Source organism: Osmerus eperlanus, chromosome 27, assembly GCF_963692335.1.
Source record: "Osmerus eperlanus chromosome 27, fOsmEpe2.1, whole genome shotgun sequence".
Taxonomy (NCBI): Eukaryota; Metazoa; Chordata; class Actinopteri; order Osmeriformes; family Osmeridae; genus Osmerus; species Osmerus eperlanus.
The window spans coordinates 8,588,395-8,610,488 of record NC_085044.1 but is presented as its reverse complement, the minus strand read 5'-3'; the positions used below and the strand labels follow the sequence as shown (position 1 = coordinate 8,610,488).

At 41.9% G+C, this 22,094-nt stretch overlaps 1 protein-coding gene across 2 annotated transcripts in view; it reads right to left on the bottom strand.

Annotated features, from left to right (window-relative positions):
* Positions 1 to 22,094, bottom strand: part of tenm2b (teneurin transmembrane protein 2b) — a 112,721-nt gene that overhangs the window by 51,267 nt on the left and 39,360 nt on the right. For both annotated transcript variants that reach the window (XM_062453117.1, XM_062453118.1), the window contains one exon: positions 9,913 to 10,173. In XM_062453117.1, the coding sequence (XP_062309101.1) occupies positions 9,913 to 10,173 (261 nt within the window). The remainder of the gene's footprint in view (positions 1 to 9,912; positions 10,174 to 22,094) is intronic.

The window sequence follows — 22,094 nt, the reverse complement described above, 5'->3', positions numbered from 1 at the left end:
TTCTTATTTCCTGTACAAACCCCCCTGTATGTGACACAGAGACAGGCTGTCTGTTTGGACAGACTCTGCATGTTAGCCCTGTATTAATATTGACAACCAGAAGCATGTGTCATAAATAGAACACTGGAATTTGAAATCAAGCATGTAGCTTCACATGGATGCTAGGCTCTGTATGTGTTTAGGGTTGAAGAGGAGGAGAGGAGAAGGAGGACAGAGAGCCAAGAGAGAGAAAAGGCGGGAGAAGACAAGGAGATAGGGGAGGTGAAGGAAGAGACAGATTGGAGGAGAGATGGAGAGAGAGGGAGGAGAGATGGGAGGTGGAGAGAGAGGGAGGAGAGATGGGAGGTGGAGAGAGAGGGAAGAGTGAGAGAGGAGGAAAAAGAAGGTAAGAGGGGAGGTGGAGGAGAGGAGAGAAATGAGAGAGGGGAGAAGGAGAGGAGCAGAGAGAGGAAGGAGAGTGCAGAAGTGAAGGAGAAAAGGGGAGTAGAGGAGGAGAGTGGGGGAGAGGAGGATAACAGGAGGGGTAGCTAGCTGGCTGTGTTAGCTGTGTTTAGTGGATCGTGGAGGCAAAGCAGCTTGCTGGGGCAGGGTGACAAGGATTAGAATAAATAGCCCTACATGAACGCTGGGAACCTTGGAGAAACAATACGAGTAAAAGCATAAACGTCAATTTAGAATGATAAAGGACTCAATCTAGCACAGGCAGGGGAGATGAGGGAGAGGGAGGCAAGAGAGGGGGGAGGAAGGGACAGGGGGAAGGGGGGAGGGCAGGAGAGATGAGGTGTGGTGGCGGGTGGAGGAAATAAATGGAGGGAGAGGGGGAGACTGGGGAAGAGGGAGACAAGGGAGGAAGAACAAGGAGGAGGGGGGAGCCAGGGTAGAATGTCTAGTGTGACAGCCAGCTTAGATAAATAAGTTAGAATCTGGAAAGTGGAGCATTTTTCCTTCCCTCTCTCTTTCTCTCTTTTCTCCCCCATCGTTCTCTAGAGGACGAGAGGAGGTGGGGAGAAAGAGGAGGAGAGAAGAGGAGAGATTAGAGGAACAGAGGAAAGGAGGAGAGGAGAAAATGGAGGGGGGCTGAGAGGGATATAAAGGGGGAAGAGATGAATATTTGGACCACATTCTGAGTCTGGTCTCATTCCTCCTCTAATGACCTATCCATCGGTGCAACTTCAGCTTGGAAACAAGCGCCTGCGTGAGTGTGTTTGTGTGTGGGTGAGTGTGTGTGTTTGTGTGTGGGTGAGTGACTGTTTGTGGGTAACTGTGTGTGTATGTATGTGTTTGTGTGTGTTTGTGTGTGTGTGGGTGACTGTGTGTGTGTGCCTTCAGACATTGCACTACTCACTAACCGCCTTCAAACTGAGCTTCGCAGTGACAGGACCATCTATACTCCAAACACTTTATAATGCAACAAATTAATATTTATTTCTGTAGCAGGAGTTGGTGTGAGAGGGGCTACACTCTAGGCACACAGTGTGTGTGTGTGTGTATGTGTGTGTGTGTGTGTGAGTACAAATATGCATGCTCTCTGCCTGATAGAATGTGTTTTCTAAGACACCAGAAATAGCACTGTAGAGAGGGAGAGAGAGGGGGAGAGAAGATGATGATGAGAGAGAGAGGGGGAAAGGGAGGGAGGGAGTGGACAGAGAGGGATAGGGAAGCAGAGGGAAAGAGAGGTAGAAGAAGAATAATAAATAATTCAGTGGCAGCATTAGTGTGCTAAGAGCCCTCCTCTCCTCCTCTCCTCTCTCATACGTCTCTTCCATCCCCTCACTCCTCCTCCTCTCCTTCTCTCCTCTCTCATACGTCTCTCCCATTCCCTCACTCCTCCTCCTCTCCTCTCTCATACGTATCTCCTATCCCCTCACTCCTCCTTCTCTCTTTCTCTCCTTCACTCCTCCTCTCCTTCTCTCCTCTCTCATACGTCTCTCCCATCCCTTTTTCTCCAGTACTCCTCTCCTCTCCCATCGTTTGCTCTCTTCTTTCTAGGAACAGTGACTGTCTGCCGATGCTCATATAGGAGATACACACACGGGCACACACACATCCAGCAAAAACACACAGAAACTTTCTTAGGGGAAGGTACACGCAAAATAAATAAATACAATTTCTGTTCAGTTACTGGGGAACAATGTTTCCTGACATTACTACATACACACTCACATACACACACACACACACACACACACACACACACACACACACACACACACACACACACACACACACACACACACACACACACACACAGACGAGGTGACAGAGCACACACACACACATATCCGCTCTGGCATACAAGCTTTACCTTCAACTCTAGTCTACCTGGTTGTCATGTTTTCCACATAATTAGTAACATAAATATTCACACTGAATAATACACATACTGTATTATACACTAACAATTTAGACAAGAACAAAGGCTTCAGGTTCAGTTTTCAACTCGAATACCTGTGCTGTGTGTGTGTGTGAGCACATGTGTGTGTGTATTTGTCTAATAGCAACAAAGGCAGGAGAAGTCAGCCATGTTTCCTCCCTCATTTTATATAAGAAATATGAGAGATATGAACCAGATGAGTGGTAGAGCATTTGACATCAGATCAAGAGATTGCAGAAACAAATTCCCCTGTTTACGTCACTTTGGATGACATAATAATTAACACATTATTATTAGTAGTAGTAGTAGTATTGTATACCTTCAGCATTGGCCTTAAAAACGTCTCAGCCTTCACACCGTGACATGAGTGATCACATACACGTCATGCTAAATGCGTGCTGAAATGAAATGATAAAAAAGCCATATGAGTTTCATTCTATGAATTGATTATGTATTTTGTCTGATTGGCTCGGCAGCCATCTGAGTTCCTCGTCAGAGAGGAGAGTCGATATCCAGGCGTCTCCGGGCGTAACTGCCGACAACACACCCTCATCTACAGTCAAACTCAATCAAATATTTAACATAAAAAATATATTCAATGGGCTGCAAAACCCTCTTAGTCAGGGAAAATATAGTTATAATGCAGAATAACCAACAAAAAAAGCTGGGTTTACATCTAACAATTTTTGTACATTTCATGTAATTAGCATATGTTTTTATCCAAAACGATTCAGAAGATCAAGGATCAGAAGTGTATAGTTCTACAGTATTTCAGTGGTCTGAGTCAAGGAATAGTTTGTATCTACTAGTTGCATCGCAAAGTAGCCTGGATTAATTAATTTAACAGAGAATAATTTAGTCAATAATGAAGAATAATCTAATAATAATGTAGAATAATGTAGTGATGATGAGGAATAATCTAGTAATAATGTTGAAATCTAAGTATAATTCAGACTAATCTAGCAATAATACAGAATAATTTATTAATTCCCGTCCCACAACGCATTCACTTTAAAATCCTTCTTCTCACTCACAAAGCCCTTCACAACCAGGCCCCCCGCTACCTCACCGACCTGCTCCACCACCACACTCCCTCCCGCTCCCTCCGTTCCTCTGATGCCAACCTCCTGTCCACCCCACTCAGGACCAAGCACCGAACCTGGGGTGACAGAGCTTTCTCCATCGCCGCTCCCTCCCTCTGGAACTCACTCCCCAAACCCATCAGAGACTGCACCAACCTGTCAACTTTTAAACACACCTTTTTAGATCTTCTTTTAATGTGTAATTAATGCTGTGATTTTATATGATATCCTTGTTTTATGTTTATTTTAACCATGTACAGCGACTTTGAGAACTTTGAAAAGCGCTATATAAATAAAATGTATTATTATTATTATTATTAATGATGTGGAGTAATCTAGTAATAATGGAGATTGAGGTTGTCATACTGCAGAATAATCTACTAATAATGCAGAATATTCTAGAAATAACGCAGAACAATCAATTGACAAAGCACAATAATCTAGTACTAAAGTATAATAATCTTAATAATAATACAGAACAATCTAGAAACAATGCAGAATAATCTAGTAATAATGTAGAATAATGAAGTAATAATGCAGATTAATCTAGTAATAATAACCATTGTACAGAGAGGGCTGTGTGGAGACACATAAATTTCAAGTAAGCTTAGTCACACTGTACAAAGTCGAATTCTGTTTCAACGAAACACTGAAAATCCAAAGGATCAGTCAAAAAAATATACATTTAGAACTACCATAAATATATTCATGGCTGACATAGTCAACATTTGAATTTTTTGCCTTTAATAGAACAGAGGTGAATAGAATTAGCAGAGCTACACCTATGGTCATAACCACTATTCATGACTGATTGGTGTCAAAGTCAATCTCATTAAGACCCCAGCCCACAGCGCCCTAACTCTAGCACTAGTCCACACAAACAATAAAATAAAAAAAAATAAAAAACTTGAATAAGACTAGAATTCCAACTATTAATTAAATGGAAACAAAATTAACTGTGAGCTGCAACCACTGCAACCATGTAATTATGCCCAAACTTTCCTCAGTACACAATAGTACAACATCATGGTTTTGACTCTTTTCTTTTATCCACATTTGTTTCTGCAGTTGTTTTTGCCGTTCCCTAGCGTACTGTCATCCATGCTTCCTGCTCACTCATGTTCTCCTCCTCCCTCACCTGCTCCCGCTCTCTGCTCCTCCGGCTCTACCTCAGCCAACAAGAGAAACACCCCAGCCCAATTAAAACACCCTCCTGCCTTCTGAGGAGGGAACAGAAGATGAAGATAAAGGAGAGGAAAGAAAGAAAGAAAGAAAAAAAGAAGGAAGGAGCGAGACGGAGGAGAAACGGATGTGGAGCCTCAATGGAGTTGTCAGGGAGAAGAAGGCAGCGCTCTCCTCAGATCGGCCCTTCTCTTTCCTCACTGCTAAAAATACTGCAGCAGTGAGAGAGAGACAGAGGAGAGAGAGGGCGAGAAAGAGAGAGAGGAGACAGAGGAGGGAGAGAGGTAGAGGGAGGGATATAGAGATGGAGAAAGATGGGGAAAGGGAGAGAGAGGGAAGAAAGAGAGGAGAGAGATGGAGGGATGGAGAGAAAGAGGAATGGTGAGAGAGAGATAGAGAAAGAGGAGGAGAGATAAAGAGAATAAAAGGAGAATGAGAGAAAGAGAAAAGAGAGCAGGAGAAGAGATAGAAAGAAAAGAGAGAGCAGAAAGAGAGAGAGTCTCGGAGGAGGCGCTGGGCTCGCTGTCTGAGGAAAACAGCCTGCCTCATATCTGTCTGACAATGTAGGTTAACAGTCTGCAGTCATGGCACAAAGTCTGATTCTGAATAAATGTGTGTGTGTTTGGTGTATGCGTGTGTGTGCGTGTGTGTGCGTTCCTGTGTTCATATAAGAGCTTGTTTTGAATTAACTGGACAGAAACTTGACACAACATAGGCATGTCATAGTATTACTCTGTATCACACACACTGAGCATCTGCTGAAGGTGACCAACACGTTGCCTGAATGAATAAATCCCTTTATTCACTTCCATGACTGCATCTATGGGGTCCTCGAACAAATGGTTATTAAAAATGAATCATGAATCATGCTACAGATTTTTTTCTCACACATTGTTAAAATGTAAGTCCTAGTTATTTCATAATTATTATGGATATTTCTCTTGAGTTTATTTTAATAATAATAATTAAAAAAAAAAGTGATCAAGCAACCACAAACAGAGCTTCTGTTAATATAATAGATTAGCATTTTAAAGATAAAAAATATTATTTTAAAATGTATATACAATTTTGTGCATAAAGCAAATAAGAAGAGAAATTGATTAAGTGTCACCATTAAGCTGAGCTTTGAGAATAAGTCTCTTTCAGAATTAAAGTAAACTAAATGTATTTGATAATATGAATAATTTGATAATATTATCTGTGCAAGGGATAATTAAATCATTCATATTGTTTCAAATGTAAGTTTAAATATGAATACTTTTTAATAAATTCTAATTTTATATTTGTATAAAGTTTCTTTAAAATGAGGAACAATTAATTTCAGAACTTTGCAGAAATTGTATTTCAGTTCTAAGTAGTGTGTTTTTTTTAAGTTGTTTTCATTTAATAACAATTTATTAGTATTTCTTGTGTTTCTACAAGAGTGATAACTACATAAACTGTTACAGTCTCTAACACACTGTATTTAACCTACATGACATGGAGTGACACATTTGAAAATATATATGTATTGAACAATTCTTCATTGCTATTTAATACATTTTAACATTTGAATAATTTCAATATACAATTTGGTTTAATTAGACTACTGACTGCATGCCCGATTTCAAATAACAGTCCGGGGATGGAAGCCAAGTTATCCACATACCAACCCAAGAGTTACACAACCTGTACTCATCCACACCAACCCGAGTTACACACCCTGTACTCATCCACACCAACCCGAGAGTTACACAACCTGTACTCATCCACACCAACCCGAGTTACACACCCTGTACTCATCCACACCAACCCGAAAGTTACACACCCCTTGCTGTCATCCACACACCAACCCAAGAGTTACACAACCTGTACTCATCCACACCAACCCGAGTTACACACCCTGTACTCATCCACACCAACCCGAAAGTTACACACCCCTTGCTGTCATCCACACACCAACCCGAGAGTTACACACCCCTTACTGTCATCCACACACCAACCCGTGTGTTGGTGTTGTTCGCTATGTTACCATACACAGATCTGTATCAGGAGTCTGTATGACCCCCTGACCCCCCTGCCCTCCCTTGTGAGACTCTCTGCTCACACCAACAGATAAAACGGCAGGGTTTTAGCAGGCCCGCCTCTCCCACCTCAGATCTCCCGGCAGTGTTCATCACCGTGTCAGACGCAGGAGACTGAGAGATACAACCTCGTCAGCTCATCCGTTAGCGGATGATGGATGCCTTCTCCTGTGACAGGTAAACCAATTTGGGGCCGGATGCAAAGTCGCTCCAGATTGGGCTGTAATCATGTTGCCGCAGAATTAGCAGAGCTACACCGACGGTCATAACACTACTCATGACTGATTGGAGTCAAAGTCAATCTCATTAACACCCCAGCCCACAGCGCCCTAACTCTAGCATTAGTTCACACAAACAACTTTTTTATTTATAAACAAAGAAATCTAAATTCCTCCTGCTGCTTCATTATGTTGATCACTCACCAATTTGGATCGGTCCAGGAGAGAAGGAAAGAGAAGAGAAAAAGAGACGGAGAGAAAAAGACAAGGACATAAAAGAGAGCAGGAAAGAAGGAAAGACATAGGGGAGGGAAAAAGGAGAGAAGAAGAGGAGCGATAGTTCTGAGGGAGTCTTCCACTGGGAGATCTCCTCTGTTCCAGATCGACCAGAAGCAGCAGAACCCCATGATGGCTGTTTATTCCTAGCAGAGCGACTAAGCACACTACCACGAGAACCATTACTGAGGAGGAAGAACACAGACCCAGACACGGAGAGACAAGACCGAGACCCAGCCAGGCGGCACCCCAATCCCCTTCACAACAAGCCAACCCCTGACCCCTGGACAATGGGAGCCTTCGGCACGGTAACTTCAAAGTTGTTGTCAGGCAGAGCAAGGAGGGCCCCCGAGAGAAGACAGGTCCGCTTCAAGCGGAGAACTGGCCGTCATCCTGACAGACAAACCCAAACCCCGGCTGAAGCACAAAACCCTTCTTGTGTCACCGTCGCTTAACGTGACGACAATTTTAATTAGATTTTTTTCTGTTTAAATGGAGGAAATGTGGCAGGTATCAGTATTAAATAAGGTTGTGTATGTCAAAAGGAATGTTCTAGTGACACAAGGTTGTCTATCATCTCCTCCATGTAGCACGCCAATTTTGAATCATCATCTGGTGAACTATATACAACGATATAGTGAGATGTTTAATGATTCAAATCCACAGGATGATTTGATGATGGTGTGGTACGTAGAGGAGCTTTAAAGGGGTCTGACAGAAATATGTTTTTAAATAACTCCCTATATCATTGTATATTGTTTTCTTAATAAATAAAACACACAAAAAAATAGATATACATAAGATTTTGAAATATTTCCTTTAATTTCATATCAAATTTAGTTTAGAAAGATTTCATTTTATGTTCCCGCTATTTCATGCCAATAACAAGGGAAAGAGAGAGTGAGAGAGGACGGAGAAAGAGCGAGATAAAGAGAAAGAAAGAAAAAGGAAACCAAGACAAAGGCTTCTTCTTGTCCTGTTCTGCCTCAAGCTGAGGCTCAGTGTGATATCCAGGTAATCATCTTCAATCCCTTCCTCACTCGCTCCTCTCCCACTGTGCCCAGCACCGACCAGCTAAGCACCAGCACACCTAGAATTACACTAGCCCAGCCTAGCCCACAACTAACCTAGCCCAACCTAGCCCACAACTAACCTAGTGGGAACCAACCAAATTGAATTGGTTAAACTCCCTCATCAGCATAAACACTGCCCACCCGTTCCATCAAAGAGCTAGCATTTTTGGTGGCGTAGCTAGTTTACATACAGTATTTACTGTATGTAGGTGTTTGGTAGTACATTTGGTTTGGTCCCAAATTCAGATCCTGGTTTGAGAGGAAGCCATACTGATGGGAGCAGCGACTACCCCTGTCACACTAGCTCAGTCTAGAACCTAACCCAACCTGGAATTACTCTAGCCCAGCCTACGTACAGTCCCTAGTGAAGGCTTGTCTCATTATCCACATCGCTGCCTTTACACCCATCTAACCGTACACTGTGTGGTGTCACACACACACCCTTACACACTCAAACACACACAGGTTGAGGTTTGCTCCCTGTTCGCTACTACAGTCTGGGAGAACAATCTAATAAACAGAATTACTTTCCCCAAAATCATTTGAGGAAATTATTTATTTTTAATTAGGGTTTGAAATCTACTTTTTGACTGGCAGATGCCATCTTGTAGCTACAGTCAGTGGCAGTCTTACTGAGTCAGACTACATTGTGTTTCTCCTCTCAGTAAAATGCCTTCAATTTCCCATTTCACCAGAGCTCTCTATTCCACAGCATTGTGTAGTCGTGCATTCATTTCAACGCAATTCTAGAAAAATATTTTATCCATATTTTCCTGTTGTGATTTCTTTCAATTTTACCTCAAAGTACCTGTGGCATATTTAGTACTGTTTCTTTAAGGGTTTTAGGAATCCACAAAGAAAATTTGTTTTTAATTATAATGAAAAGATAAAAGAACAACTGACATACAGTAGATTATGTATTTTATTTACAGGTTTATTTAAACCTGCTGTTGAATAATACAATCATGGTTAATCCAACACTGTTTAAAAAACGTTTTATTCCAGTTAAAATGGGCAACACTGTGACACTGCCCCCACAGTAACTAGGAGCTCCAGCACGGTGAGCATTGCTGCCTCTCCAGCTCATTCGGGTCCATTAAAATGTGTTTTAATGTCTGATTTAAAGTGGTACTTAAAAATATGGTAATACATACTCATGATTAAAATTACCTCTTTGGAGATGGTGGTCATTTTAGTGACACGATTGGAAAAGAGTATGGAATTTCCATTTTCAAATGACAAATACCCATTATAATCCTGCCAAACGAATGTATTGAAAGTTAGGATCTTTTACATATTAAAACAGGATAAGGCCTATTACAAATACCTATTGTGTCAAATAACCGATACACGTTATCAAATGAGAATTATGTTTAAAAAATGTGTGTAGCTGAACACATTCATACAAGTACTTTCTAAATAAATAATACATAAATGGTATATATAAAACACATATATTTTGCATTAATTACAAATATTATATTATATTAGAATGATATTCTAGACAGTTGTGTGGTTTATTACAGTTGTGTGGTATATTTCCTGGTCAGTAGTGTGGTATATTGCAGTGGTGTGGAATATGTCCAGGACAGTGGTGTGGTATATTACAGTGGTGTGGTATATTTCATGGACAGTGGGTCTTACCAGAGGAAGAGGGGGGCTGGGATGGAGGGGCGTAGGCGCGAAGGAAGTAAGAATTGGGAGAGAACTCGTCGTCCGAGGGGGGCTCCAAGATGGCGTGGGGGGGGCCACTGTCCAGCAGGGGAACCTGGCACTCTCGTATGGCCGGGGGGGCGGGGGGGGGCTGGCCGCCGGAGGAAGAGAGTGCAGGAGGGAGGAGGCTGGGGGGCGGAGGGGGGGCGGGGGGGAGGAGGCTGGAGGAGGGTGTGGGAGGTAAGGGACGACCTGGAGAGGGGGGAGAGGTAGATTTCATTCACTATGAATGATTCAATCCAAGCACACTAGGTAGGATTCATCTTGGCACATTATAAGGGGTTTGTATGTGCACACTAGGAGGGTTTTATATATGCACACTAGGAGGGTTGTGTATATACACACTAGGAGGGTTTTGTATACACACTAGATGGGCTTCATCTAAGCACACTACTGTAGAGTCTTAACTGAACTATACTGAGTGAACAGTTTGAATATGTGTTTGTGTGTCTGAGTTGAACCATAGAAATGCTTGAGGGAGGAGCACCAGAGGACAAGTGCATAGAGAGAGAGAGTATGGAGAGACAGGCATAGAGAGAGAGAGAGTATGGAGAGACAGGCAGAGAGAGAAAGAGAGAGAGAGTATGGAGACAGGCAGAGAGGGAAAGAGAGTATGGAGAGACAGGCAGAGAAAAAAAAGGAGAAGAGAGAGAGAGAGGCAGACATAAAGAAAGCTATTTAAACTAGAATTCTATTTGGATCTGAACATACAATACACAGTTGGAGACTACCTGACCACTGTGTCTGGTCAAAATCTAAGGAAAACGTTACTTATATAAGATAGTGAACAGATTCAGTGAGCCCAGCCTGGCCGTAGAAACAGGCCGTCACGGGCTGACCTGCTATTCAGGGAGGAGAGGCTGTGCTCTCTGCTCACAGGGAGGAGAGGCTGTGCTCTCTGTGCTCACAGGGAAGAGAGGCTGTGCTCTCTCAGCTCAAAGGGAGGGGAGGCTGTGCTCTCTCTGCTCACAAGGAGGAGAGGCTGTGCTCTCTCTGCTCACAGGGAAGAGAGGCTGTGCTCTCTCTGCTCACAGGGAGGGGAGGCTGTGCTCTCTCTGCTCACAGGGAGGGGAGGCTGTGCTCTCTCTGCTCACAGGGAGGAGAGGCTGTGCTCTCTCTGCTCACAGGGAGGAGAGGCTGTGCTCTCTCTGCTCACAGGGAGGAGAGGCTGTGCTCTCTCTGCTCACAGGGAGGAGAGGCTGTGCTCTCTCTGCTCACAGGGAGGAGAGGCTGTGCTCTCTCTGCTCACAGGGAGGAGAGGCTGTGCTCTCTGCTCACAGGGAGAGGTGGAGACAGAGCTCCATTTCCTAACCGAATGTGACCATTAGAAAGAAATCCGTACTACATATTCTGAACAAATAATTTGTAACTAACAAATAGTTAGAAAATGGTTTCCTTATTAGGAAATAAGCCTAGCTGTTCATTTTGGTAGAAAAGTATCAATCTTCCTTGACCTTAGGAACTGCCAGTGGAACACAATGCGTAGGGCATGGCATTTTTTCAAATTGTTTTCTATTTTAATCCCAATTCCTCTGTTTTATTCACACTATGTAATGACATGTATACTGTACAGAACGTTTGCTTTGGAACTTAAAGCATTTAGCTTTAAGTTCCAAAGAGAGACAGGCAGAGTGAGAGAGAGAAAGAGGCAGAGAGAGGCAGAGAAAGACAGACAGGCTGAGAGACAGACAGAAAACCCGGTAGAGAGAATAGAGAGACAAGAAGAAAGAGAGAGAGAGACAGGCAGAGAGAGAGAGAGAGAATCGAGAGAGACAGGCAGAGTGAGAATATAGAGACAGTCAGAGAGAGAATATAGAGACAGGCAGAGAGAATATATATATATATAAAGATAGGCAGACTTGGCTCTGAAGCGCATCTACTCCCTCTGATAAACCTGGCTCTTTCACAGCGGATCAACTGAAAGCAGGACGGCTTTGATGTCTAGCAGCCTTTTAAATTAACCATCATGTAAGCTCTTTTATTTGTGTTGGAAAAGAAGAAGTGGAACGTTTGATGGTGACCTTGAGGAACACAGAGCTGTAAGCCAGGGGACGTTTCCACTTACATACTTTTGAGTTTGTACTGGAGTTTATTTATTTTTAGTGTTTGTTGAGCTACAGCAGAATGACCTAACTCAGAATGGCCTTCCTGTAAGTTTTTACTCCGATCCCAGTCTAGCACACTTATTCCAATTATACATGTTATTTCTAGATAAGTCGACAGTCTAATACAGGTTCAGCAAAATGGCTGACAACAACCAACATATTATATAGTCATCTAGCCCAGGTTATAAGAAGTTGTACCGAGTCTACCAACTGAAAGCCAACTGAGTTCATAAATGTATAGACGGATTTATCATTTATAATAATTTAGGAATGTTTTTTTTTACAATCAATGATCCATTTCTAATGTAATACTTGTTGGTGATAAACTCAGCAAATATTTGTACCCATTTTTACTTAATTAAAATTGTCAAAATATCCAAAATAAGCTTTCACAGTCAGTGATAGTAACTTGGCTCTTGGCTCAACAGAAATGCAAAAAATATTTGAAACTAAATGGCCGACTATATCCTCCTACAGATCTGCTGCAATCTAACCGACTGCTTTTTAAACCGCAGAAAACAAAAGAGATTTCCTCTCAGATATTTCAACAGTTGCCATGTGACGAAGCAGCAGACTAGAAGTTCAATTTCAAATAGGGCTGCAACAAACGATTATTTTGATAATCGACTAATCTGATGATTATTAGAAAGATGAATCAACTAACCGTTGAGAGACATTCACCCATGTCATTCACCATTTACTGTATTAACAAGTAACCTATTGACAGATGCAGTATTCTACCTAATATATCCTTTTGTATGTCATATTAATATGAAACCAAACCAGGGTGAGTGATAAGACGTTTTATTTTTGGATAAATAATACATTTTTTAAGTCACAACATTTCTATCATACCGTAGCAAAATGTCCACAGACAGCGGTTAGACAGCAGCGCACAACCATTTTAATGACACTCGGAAATTACGACTTCAAGTACAACTGGAACGCACCTAGTGTTGAATCTTTTTTATAAGTGAATGGAATAAGAGCGAGAAAAAAAAACAAAAAAACATTATTGCAGTAACGTGATGGTTTGCATAGATTAAAGCGATGTAGCTTAGGAATCGGGACAGGTTTGATTATCGTCACACTATAGTGTTAAAAGGCCTATGCGTGAAGTACGAGAGGAAACATGTAACCAGGGCCGGATGCAGCCTGCTTTGGCTGGGGGGGTAGTGAACATTGGGGGTATCATGATTACGGAAAGGGATCGTATTGTTTTTTATATTACCATTATGTTACCATTTTTGAGTCTGCTTAACGATCCGAGTGTTAATCAGGCCAGACGTTATAAACATTCGGAGCTTAGCCCAAATCTATGACGTATCCTGGGTTTGATGTGATGCTGGATATGGACCTCCACAGTTTATGCGAGCGCGAACAGCGCGCGACCGAATTTTTGGGGCATTCATTTGAGCGCAAAATAGTTTTTGGAGCTTTATGTAAAATAAACATAGCCGTTTTCCAATTGGTAAAACCGTGTCTAGTGAAGGTGATGTCTTGGCTCCAAATTGTCGACAGGGGAAGCAGAAACATGCATCTAGCTTGGCTGAGTACTCTAACCAAGTTCGAGAGCGATGCCCTAGGACCTTTGTTGAAAATGCGCATGGGGTACGTTTGTAGAACAGGCTGCATTGGAGTGCTGTCAATCAAACCATGCTCGCCTTCACACACAGCAGCGGTAACGTTGGTACCTAGAGACAGGGAAGTGCTTCCACTAGGACCAGCACGCTCTGCCTGCTCTGGAGTATGAGTTTAATATACCTTGTCGCAGGGGCAGTAGTAGATGGTTTGGGGATCAGAAATCGATGCATGATAAAAGTTATTACTTTGTACAAACACGCACGCAAAGAACAATCGATGGCTATAACCAAGCTAAAAGACTATTGTACTGTTAACGTCTTACTAACCCGTGTATCTTCTATAAAAACAAAAGTATGAAATTCCAGGGTTTAACATTAAACACCAATGCTACACTTTACTATTCGTCCAAAGCCCTCCACAAAAGACCACAAAAAAGTATATACAACTAGAGAGGGTACAATTTCTGGGGAAATTGTAGGGTGTGCTTGCTTGCGTCGGTTGCACAGGGGTCCGTTTTTTAATAACATTTTTACAACTGATATTTCTGTATTTTATATAAAAATGCATACTTATTATTTATAAAGATGACATAGATTTAAAAGCATTTTTTTTTGCTGCTCATTTACAACTGAAAATACGAGTGAAGTGTAGAATGAAATGGATGTCTTCTCATTTCCCCTGCAAGAGGCAGCCTCATCGTTGAAACAAAACGAATAAATTGGGCAGACCGGTGTAAAAATTGACCTAATCTCTATGACTTAAACGTCCTTTTAAGTTTTTCCCTTCTCGTGATATTTTCATGCATTTAGCCTACTCATTGCATTCATTCATTAATAAAGAACCCCCTTTAAAGATTATTCTACGACGTTACCCGGCAGTAGAAGATGGAATCGCGATTCAAACAGTACCATCTGCTAACTGAAAATATGCCCCCCAAAACGTAAATAAGCTTGACATTTATTTAGTGGAAAATCGCTCATTCATAAAAAGCTCACTGGTAGCGATCATTGTAAGGTAACAACGCAAAATGCGATATAGCCCTGTGTGGAGAAGCTGCCCCGGTAAATTCTACTACTACGGTACAGTACTAGACTACTGCTGTGTTCGTCTCGGTAGCGATTGCGTTGGTTGAATTCGATTAAACGTTCCGTTGTACGGTTTAGGCTGAAATTTATTATTTTCATGAACAGATTGACAAAGTTTAGGCTGTGGCAATGAAGTTCAGGTTAGTAGTTAGATAGACTTTTGATTTAAGTAAGGGGAGTGCCGGACATGTTATGTCGCCGTTTGACTTCCTAAACAGCTGTGTATGTTAGATGTTTTTGTCGTGTGTCTCGCGTAGGCTACAGCGTTGCAGTGATACACTGGATTGAAACCACAGGTAATGATAATTTCACCCACAAATCGTTTACTTGTAATCTAATGTCATAATAAATCCTACAACGAAAATGTATATGTGAGGAATGTTTATTTTAACGATTGAAAACAGATACATCATAGACCACTGTAGTATGTGTTGCCCGGGCAACAGAGGCTAATGTCATGATGCTAATATTTCAGTGAAATAGTAGACTACCGTTTCCGAAAGTAGATGTGGGCTTACTTCCTTAATAATATCAGCTAATATTGTACATTACACATCACAATTGTGTGTCATTTCACAATGTAAAATGAGTAAATAGTTATCACCCTGGCCTCTTTGCTTGTGGCGTTCCTGCAGCTGCCTTGCAGTAAAGCTATAGTTAACCTAGCTATCCCCCAAGTTAACAGATGCAAAACGAATGTTCTGCTACAGGTAGTCACGCGTGTTTTCGTGACGTTAGTGACGTAGTGACGTTAGTAACGTCAGTGACTGTGGCTAGCAAATTAGCCACCGTTAGCTTCACTTTTCGCCACAAAAACTTAACTTAAGCCCAAACCATGCCACGGAACGTAAATTCCAATAGAAGCAACGCAATCGCTACCAAGACGAACCTTTTGACACCGCCGTTGTGTATGTAGGCCAAATATTGACTGAGTTTTAGGGGGGCGAAAATAAATAATAATAAATATATATGTGAGAGAACAAAGGTTGTGCTCTCGCCGAAGGCTTGAGCACACCCAATAAATTGGGCAGACCGGTGTAAAAATTGACCTAATCTCTATGACTTAAACGTCATTTTAAGTTTTTCCCTTCTCATGATATTTTCAGGCATTTAACCTACTCATTGCATTCATTCATTAATAAAGAACCCCCTTTGAAGATTATTCTACGACGTTGCCCGGCAGTAGAAGATGGAATCGCGATTCAAACAGTACCATCTGCTAACGGAAAATATGCCCCCCAAAACGTAAATAAGCTTGACATTTATTTAGTGGAAAATCGCTCATTCATAAAAAGCTCACTGGTAGCGATCATTGTCAGTAACAACGCAAAATGCGATATAGCCCTGTGTGGAGAAGCTGCCCCGATAAATTGTACTACTACGGCACAGTACTAGACTACTGCTGTGTTCGTCTTGGTAGCGATTGCGTTGGTTGAATTGGATTTAACGTTCCGTTGTACGGTTTAAGCTGAAATTAATTATTTTCATGAACAGATTGACAACGTTTAGGCTGTGGCAATGAAGTTCCGGTTAGTAGTTAGATAGACTTTTGATTTAAGTAAGGGGAGTGCCGAACATGTTCTGTCGCCGTTTGACTTCCTACAGTTGTGTAAGCTAGATGTTTTTGTAGTGTGTCTCACGTAAGCTACAGCGTTGCAGTGAGCTACACTGGTTTGAAACCACAGGTAATGGTAATTTCACCAACAAATCATTTACTAATGTCAGAATAAACCCTACAACGAAAATGTATATGTGAGGAATGTTTATTTTAACGATTGAAAACAGATAACGCTACATCATAGACCACTGTAGTATGTGTTGCCCGGGCAACACAGGCTAATGTCATGATGCTAATACTTCAGTGAAATAGTAGACTACTGTTTCCGAAAGTAGATGTACTTCCTTAATAATATCAGCTTATATTGTACATTACACATCACAATTGTGTGTCATATCACAAAGTAAAATTAGTAAATAGTTATCACCTGGCCTCTTTGCTTGTGGCGTTTCTGCAGCTGCCTTGCAGTAAAGCTATAGTTAGCCTAGCTATCTCCCAGAAGTTAACGAGCTGCTAAACTAATATTCTGCTAGAGGTAGTCACGCGAGTTTTCGTGACGTTAGTGACGTAAGTAGCGTCATTGACTGTGATTAGCAAGTTAGCCACCGTTAGCTTCACTTTTCGACACAAAAACGTAATTTCTACTTAAACCGTGCAACGGAACGTAAATCCCAATACAGTTGTGCTCTCGCCGAAGGCTTGAGCACACCCAATAACTTCGAGAACAAGTGAGTGGCAAGAGATTCGAGGTTGATTTCACTTTTATCGGTAAACGTGGAGGCGGAGCTCTAACCTACGTTGCCCATTATCAACCAGACAATCACTGGGGAATCTTAAAAAAAAGTATATTACTGAAAGCACTAACAGACTTTTTCATAGCTTCAACAATCAACATGTAACCTTTTTGGCTGAAGTCAGAAGGAGCTAGGGCGCTGGGGCCAGCCCCCCCCCCTGGATCCCGGCCCTGCATGCAACTAGCCCGTTTTATCAACTCGTGTCGATAACAGTTGTATGTGCCCTCTCATGCCGGGATGTTTCCACTTTAAATGCTCCAACATGCACATTGTGCTCCCATGAAAGACATGTTCCGCCCTGCATGTATGCATAGCAAAGGTCTGCTAGTTCGGCTTCGTTTGCACTCCGACATTCTTTAGCGTTACAGTCTAGCGCTAAAGTGCCGCTCTGATCAAATGGCGTTATTGCAGGCCCTTAAAATTGTTCAAATGATATCAAACGACTAGTCGACAACAGAAATACAAATCGTTTCAGCCCTAATTTCAAATGCGAGAAGTTGGAGTGCGAGGCTAAAACAACAAAAGTGTCAACTGCATCCCTTACAAAAAAAGAAGTATATTAAAGTATACTATAAGTATACTAAAATATGGATAGGACACTTTTAGTTCACTTTTGATATACTTTTAAGAAGTATGCTTTGAAAATAGTTCACTTTTGATATACTTTTAAGTATGCTTTGAAAATATTTCACTTTTGATATACTTTTAAGAAGTATACTTAGATAATAGTTCACTTTTGATGTACTTTTAAGTATGCTTTGAAAATAGTTCACTTTTGATATACTTTTAAGAAGTGTGCTTCGAAACATAAAATTGTATACATTTCTTCTGGAGTAGGATGTACATTTTCTATTATTATACAGCAAAAACAGTCAAAATAATTTTTAAGTACATTACAGGTTAAATTCTTTAGATACATCTCATTCTAATTATTCATGTCTAGGAAAATCTATTATGCATTGCACATTGAATCTTTTTTCGTACTGAAGCTTTAACCTTAATTACTGCAAAAACATTTTGAAGCCCTATACTCTTACTCACTAATAATGATCAATTGGAGTATTAATGGAAAAAACAAAAAAGCTACTTGAGAAAGAAGCAGACAGAAGGGTTGCATTGTGCATTTGAAGGTTATACTGTCAAACTGACTGAAGAACGAAATAAGGACGTGAAAAAATGAAGATAGCGTGGCTTATTGGCTGGTCAATTCCCATGATGCAAGGCGGTAAATAATGTAAACATTTGCCGATAAGTTTGCCGTTTGTTCGAAATACAAATGTAACGTCATGAATTTCGTTTTTTTTTTGTGTCTGCTTAGAATGTAGTGTTTTGTTGCGTGGTAATTGTCATTGTTGTGCCGGTTTACCATTGTAAAGATGAGTTAAATGAGTGTTACGTTTCATAAGAGGAGCTGGATTATTTCATCTATAGTGTATACACAATTATTAGCTTCTTTCAGCTAAGGATCTGCGGTGTTACTTGGCGACGCAAGATCAGCGGCGTGTGAAGGGCCCCTAAACATTTAAATATATTAGCAAATCAGAGTAAATTGACATTTATTAAGTTTACTTCTTGACGTACTTACATTAATTGAAAGTGCACTTGAAACTATTGCAAAGTATACTTTGAGGTACTTTAGGAAGTATACTTCATGAACTGAAAGTGCACTACACAGGTTACTTTAGAGTATTCCAAAGTATACTTTGAAGTACTTTAGGAAATATACTTCATGAACTGAAAGTGCACTACACAGGCTACTTTACAGTATTCAAAAGTAAACCTCAAATACACTATAAGTGTACTTTAAAGTGTACTAAATGACCTAAAAAGTGGGCCAATTCAGTTTACTTAGTACAAAAATAGTATATAAATAAGTAAACTTTTAGTACACTGCTAGTATACTCTTAAGTACCATGATAATAGTATACTTTTTATACTAAGTATAATTACAAAATAAACTTGAAGTATACTTCTTTTTTTGTAAGGGATCGCATATGAGGGATACATGTTTTGAGCCTTAAATGCGGTTTATGGGAGTTTCACAAAATGATATGCTGTAAATAAAACTTGCATGGCCTCAAGCAACCAAATAAAGTAACAGCTAAAACTGCAACATCCGTTTATTTCTAAAAAGAAATTTCACATACATCCCTTCCTCTTAAGTGAGATTGTGTGGGGCCGTGAGACTGGCTTTTTAAACCACATGTAAAAAAAAATTAAGAAAAGATTTCCTTTCAGACATTTCAACTGTTAGGTCAGGGCCAGTAAGTGACGGAGCATGGTGGATGGTGTGTGGGGCGGTGAGAGAGAGCAACGTGAGGACCAGGAGGAGGGGCAGGAGAGAGGTAGGTGCAGCTGGATCTGGGACGGGACGTTTGATGTTGTGAGAACGCGGAGGGTGAAACAGGAAGTGGCTGCTGAATGGGAGGAGCCACGCAGAAGCCCAGAAGATTGGCCACACTGAATTAACCACAAAGACTTGAAAGAGAAAGAGAGGGGACAATAGAAGGGATGGGAGAGAGGATGGCGGGGGAAGCAGGCGGGGGAAGCAGGGCGTGGTGTCACTCTTTATGCTTGACATTTTAAACTATTAAATTCCTCCTTTCAGCTTTGACTGAATCTCATCTCATCCCGTGCTCTGCGGTCTCTGGGTCTAATCCAGCTGAGACCCGCGTACCAACAAGGCTCCCTGCACACCCACCCAACACCCAACATCCAAAATGCAACGAAAAACATCAGACGGGGATTTGCCTTTTGTCACATGAAGCGCGTCGCCTAGAATCGGTTAGCAACGGGGGTGGCGTCAGTACAAAGGAGGGGAAAGTAGGGAGGGGAGGAGGAGGGTAGGAGAGGAGACAACGATGAGAGAAGGAGATGAGGAAGAGAGGAGGAGAGGAGACGAGAAGGAAAGGAAGCGAGGAGGAGAGGGAACACACTCCTGAGTGTGTACATGTCACACACCCACAACACAGTAACGTCACCCTCCGGCTGTCCAGATGTGCTTTTGGCCTAATGATTAACAACTTGGTTCAAGGAGTGGTGACACAAGGTTCGATCCCCACTGGGGACAGTTCATACAGAAGTGATCTGAGTCAACAGAAACACTGAGACAGAACACTACATGCCCCCTACACACATGCACACTCCTCCACACACACACCCCTCCACACACACAAACACCCTTCCACACACACACACCCCTCCACACTCACTCACACACACACCTACACAAACACACACACACCCCTCTACAGACACACACCCCCCTCCACACACACACACACATCCTCCAGACACACACACACACCCCTACACAAACACACGCACACACACACCCCTCCACACTCACGCACAAACGCCCCTACACAAACACACTCCTCCACACACACAAACACACATGCTAGGGGGAGGGTTAGGTTTGAAGAGCAGGTCAGACTGGTGTATCAGAGTCTCTATCAGTTACCTTAGTCTGGGATACAGTATCACACTGCATGTGTCTAGAATATAATGATAAATATGCTGTATATATACACATATAAACGTTATGACAGGGATCCATTCTAGCTTCCAGCTCAAACAGTCTCCATCTCATCTCCATAGTTAACCTTCACATACAGCCATCACCCTCAGCTCGTCGCCAAGGGGACAGTGAATGAGGTGGATGGGATAGAGGAATGAGATGCCTTCCTCACCCCAAACCTACTTCTCCTCCCCCCACTCTCCCGTCTCCTCCTCCTCTTCTCCATCTCACCCCCTGAGAAGGCATGCCTGGTCCATCCCTGACTATCTTCTGCTGACATGTCCAGGAAACCAGCTTCCATTGCTTCCAGGAGGGAGCAAATTGGTCTTTGTTTTGATAGTAACTAACGTTTTTGATTTGGAATATATTTCCATATTACTGTACAAATGTAGTAAATTTCTGTCTATTCAAGTTTGTGTTATGTTAGGTTTAGAATGTAAGTTTTTCAGTTTTGAGTATGTAAACGTGCAAATGAGCTTGTGGGTACATACAGTTTTAGTGGTGGTTGTGTCTGAGGGAGAAAATAATTCATGTGATTTGAAAGATGTTGTGTATGAATGTATTTTGTCCCAAAGCAATGAAAAATTATCCACAGTTTAGCCGACATCGATTGCTGTTGTGCTCACTGTATCAAGAGTTGACAATGTGAACTAAGTATTGAAAAATAGGTCCTAGCGATTGTAAAAAACTGTAATATCCTCCTCTTCCTTCTCCTCCTCTTCCCCCTCCTCTGACCCCTGTGGGGTCACTGTGCAGTCTCTCTAAACCCAGCAGGTTCTAACAGTGACATTTACAGTCATCACAACAATGTTCTATTGAATCACACACACACGCACACACACACAAAATCGCTGTTCCTGCAAATTGTACCCTAGCAATACTGTCAGCATTCCACATTTATCCCTGTGGAGGCAGTTGTCTCTGTGTGTGTGTGTGTGTGTGTGAATGTGTAAGTTGTCTAAAAGCTGGTCTGGTAACAAGCCCATGTTGAGGTGATGTATTTATGTGTGTGTGTGTGTGTGTGTGAGTGTGCGTATCTGTGAGTGTGCGCTATGTTGATCGATGACTGGACAGTGCAGTAGAGTCAAAGGAGTTTGACCTCGTCATTCAAACAACACCCCTGAGTCGGGGCTGTGCGAGGCTGTAAAACAAGGGCCTCGCCTCCGTCTAACAAGGAGGACAGAGAGGCTGGGGGAGAGAATGATTTATACCTCCTCCCAGCACCAACAAGCCCCTAGCCACCTCATGAAACCCACACACACACAGTAACAAGGCCACCTAGAGAGCTTAATACAGGTGGAGGGAGGATGGTAGACTTGGATCTAACAGGCCTCTTACTATGTCTTTACCCCTTGCGGTGCATGTAGCTACCTGCAGCCGAACCTGCAGCTGCAACGCAACACCAAAAGAGCTAAACACACCATGATCAGTAAGGGGGCAGCAGGGTGAGTCAGGGGGGGCAACAGG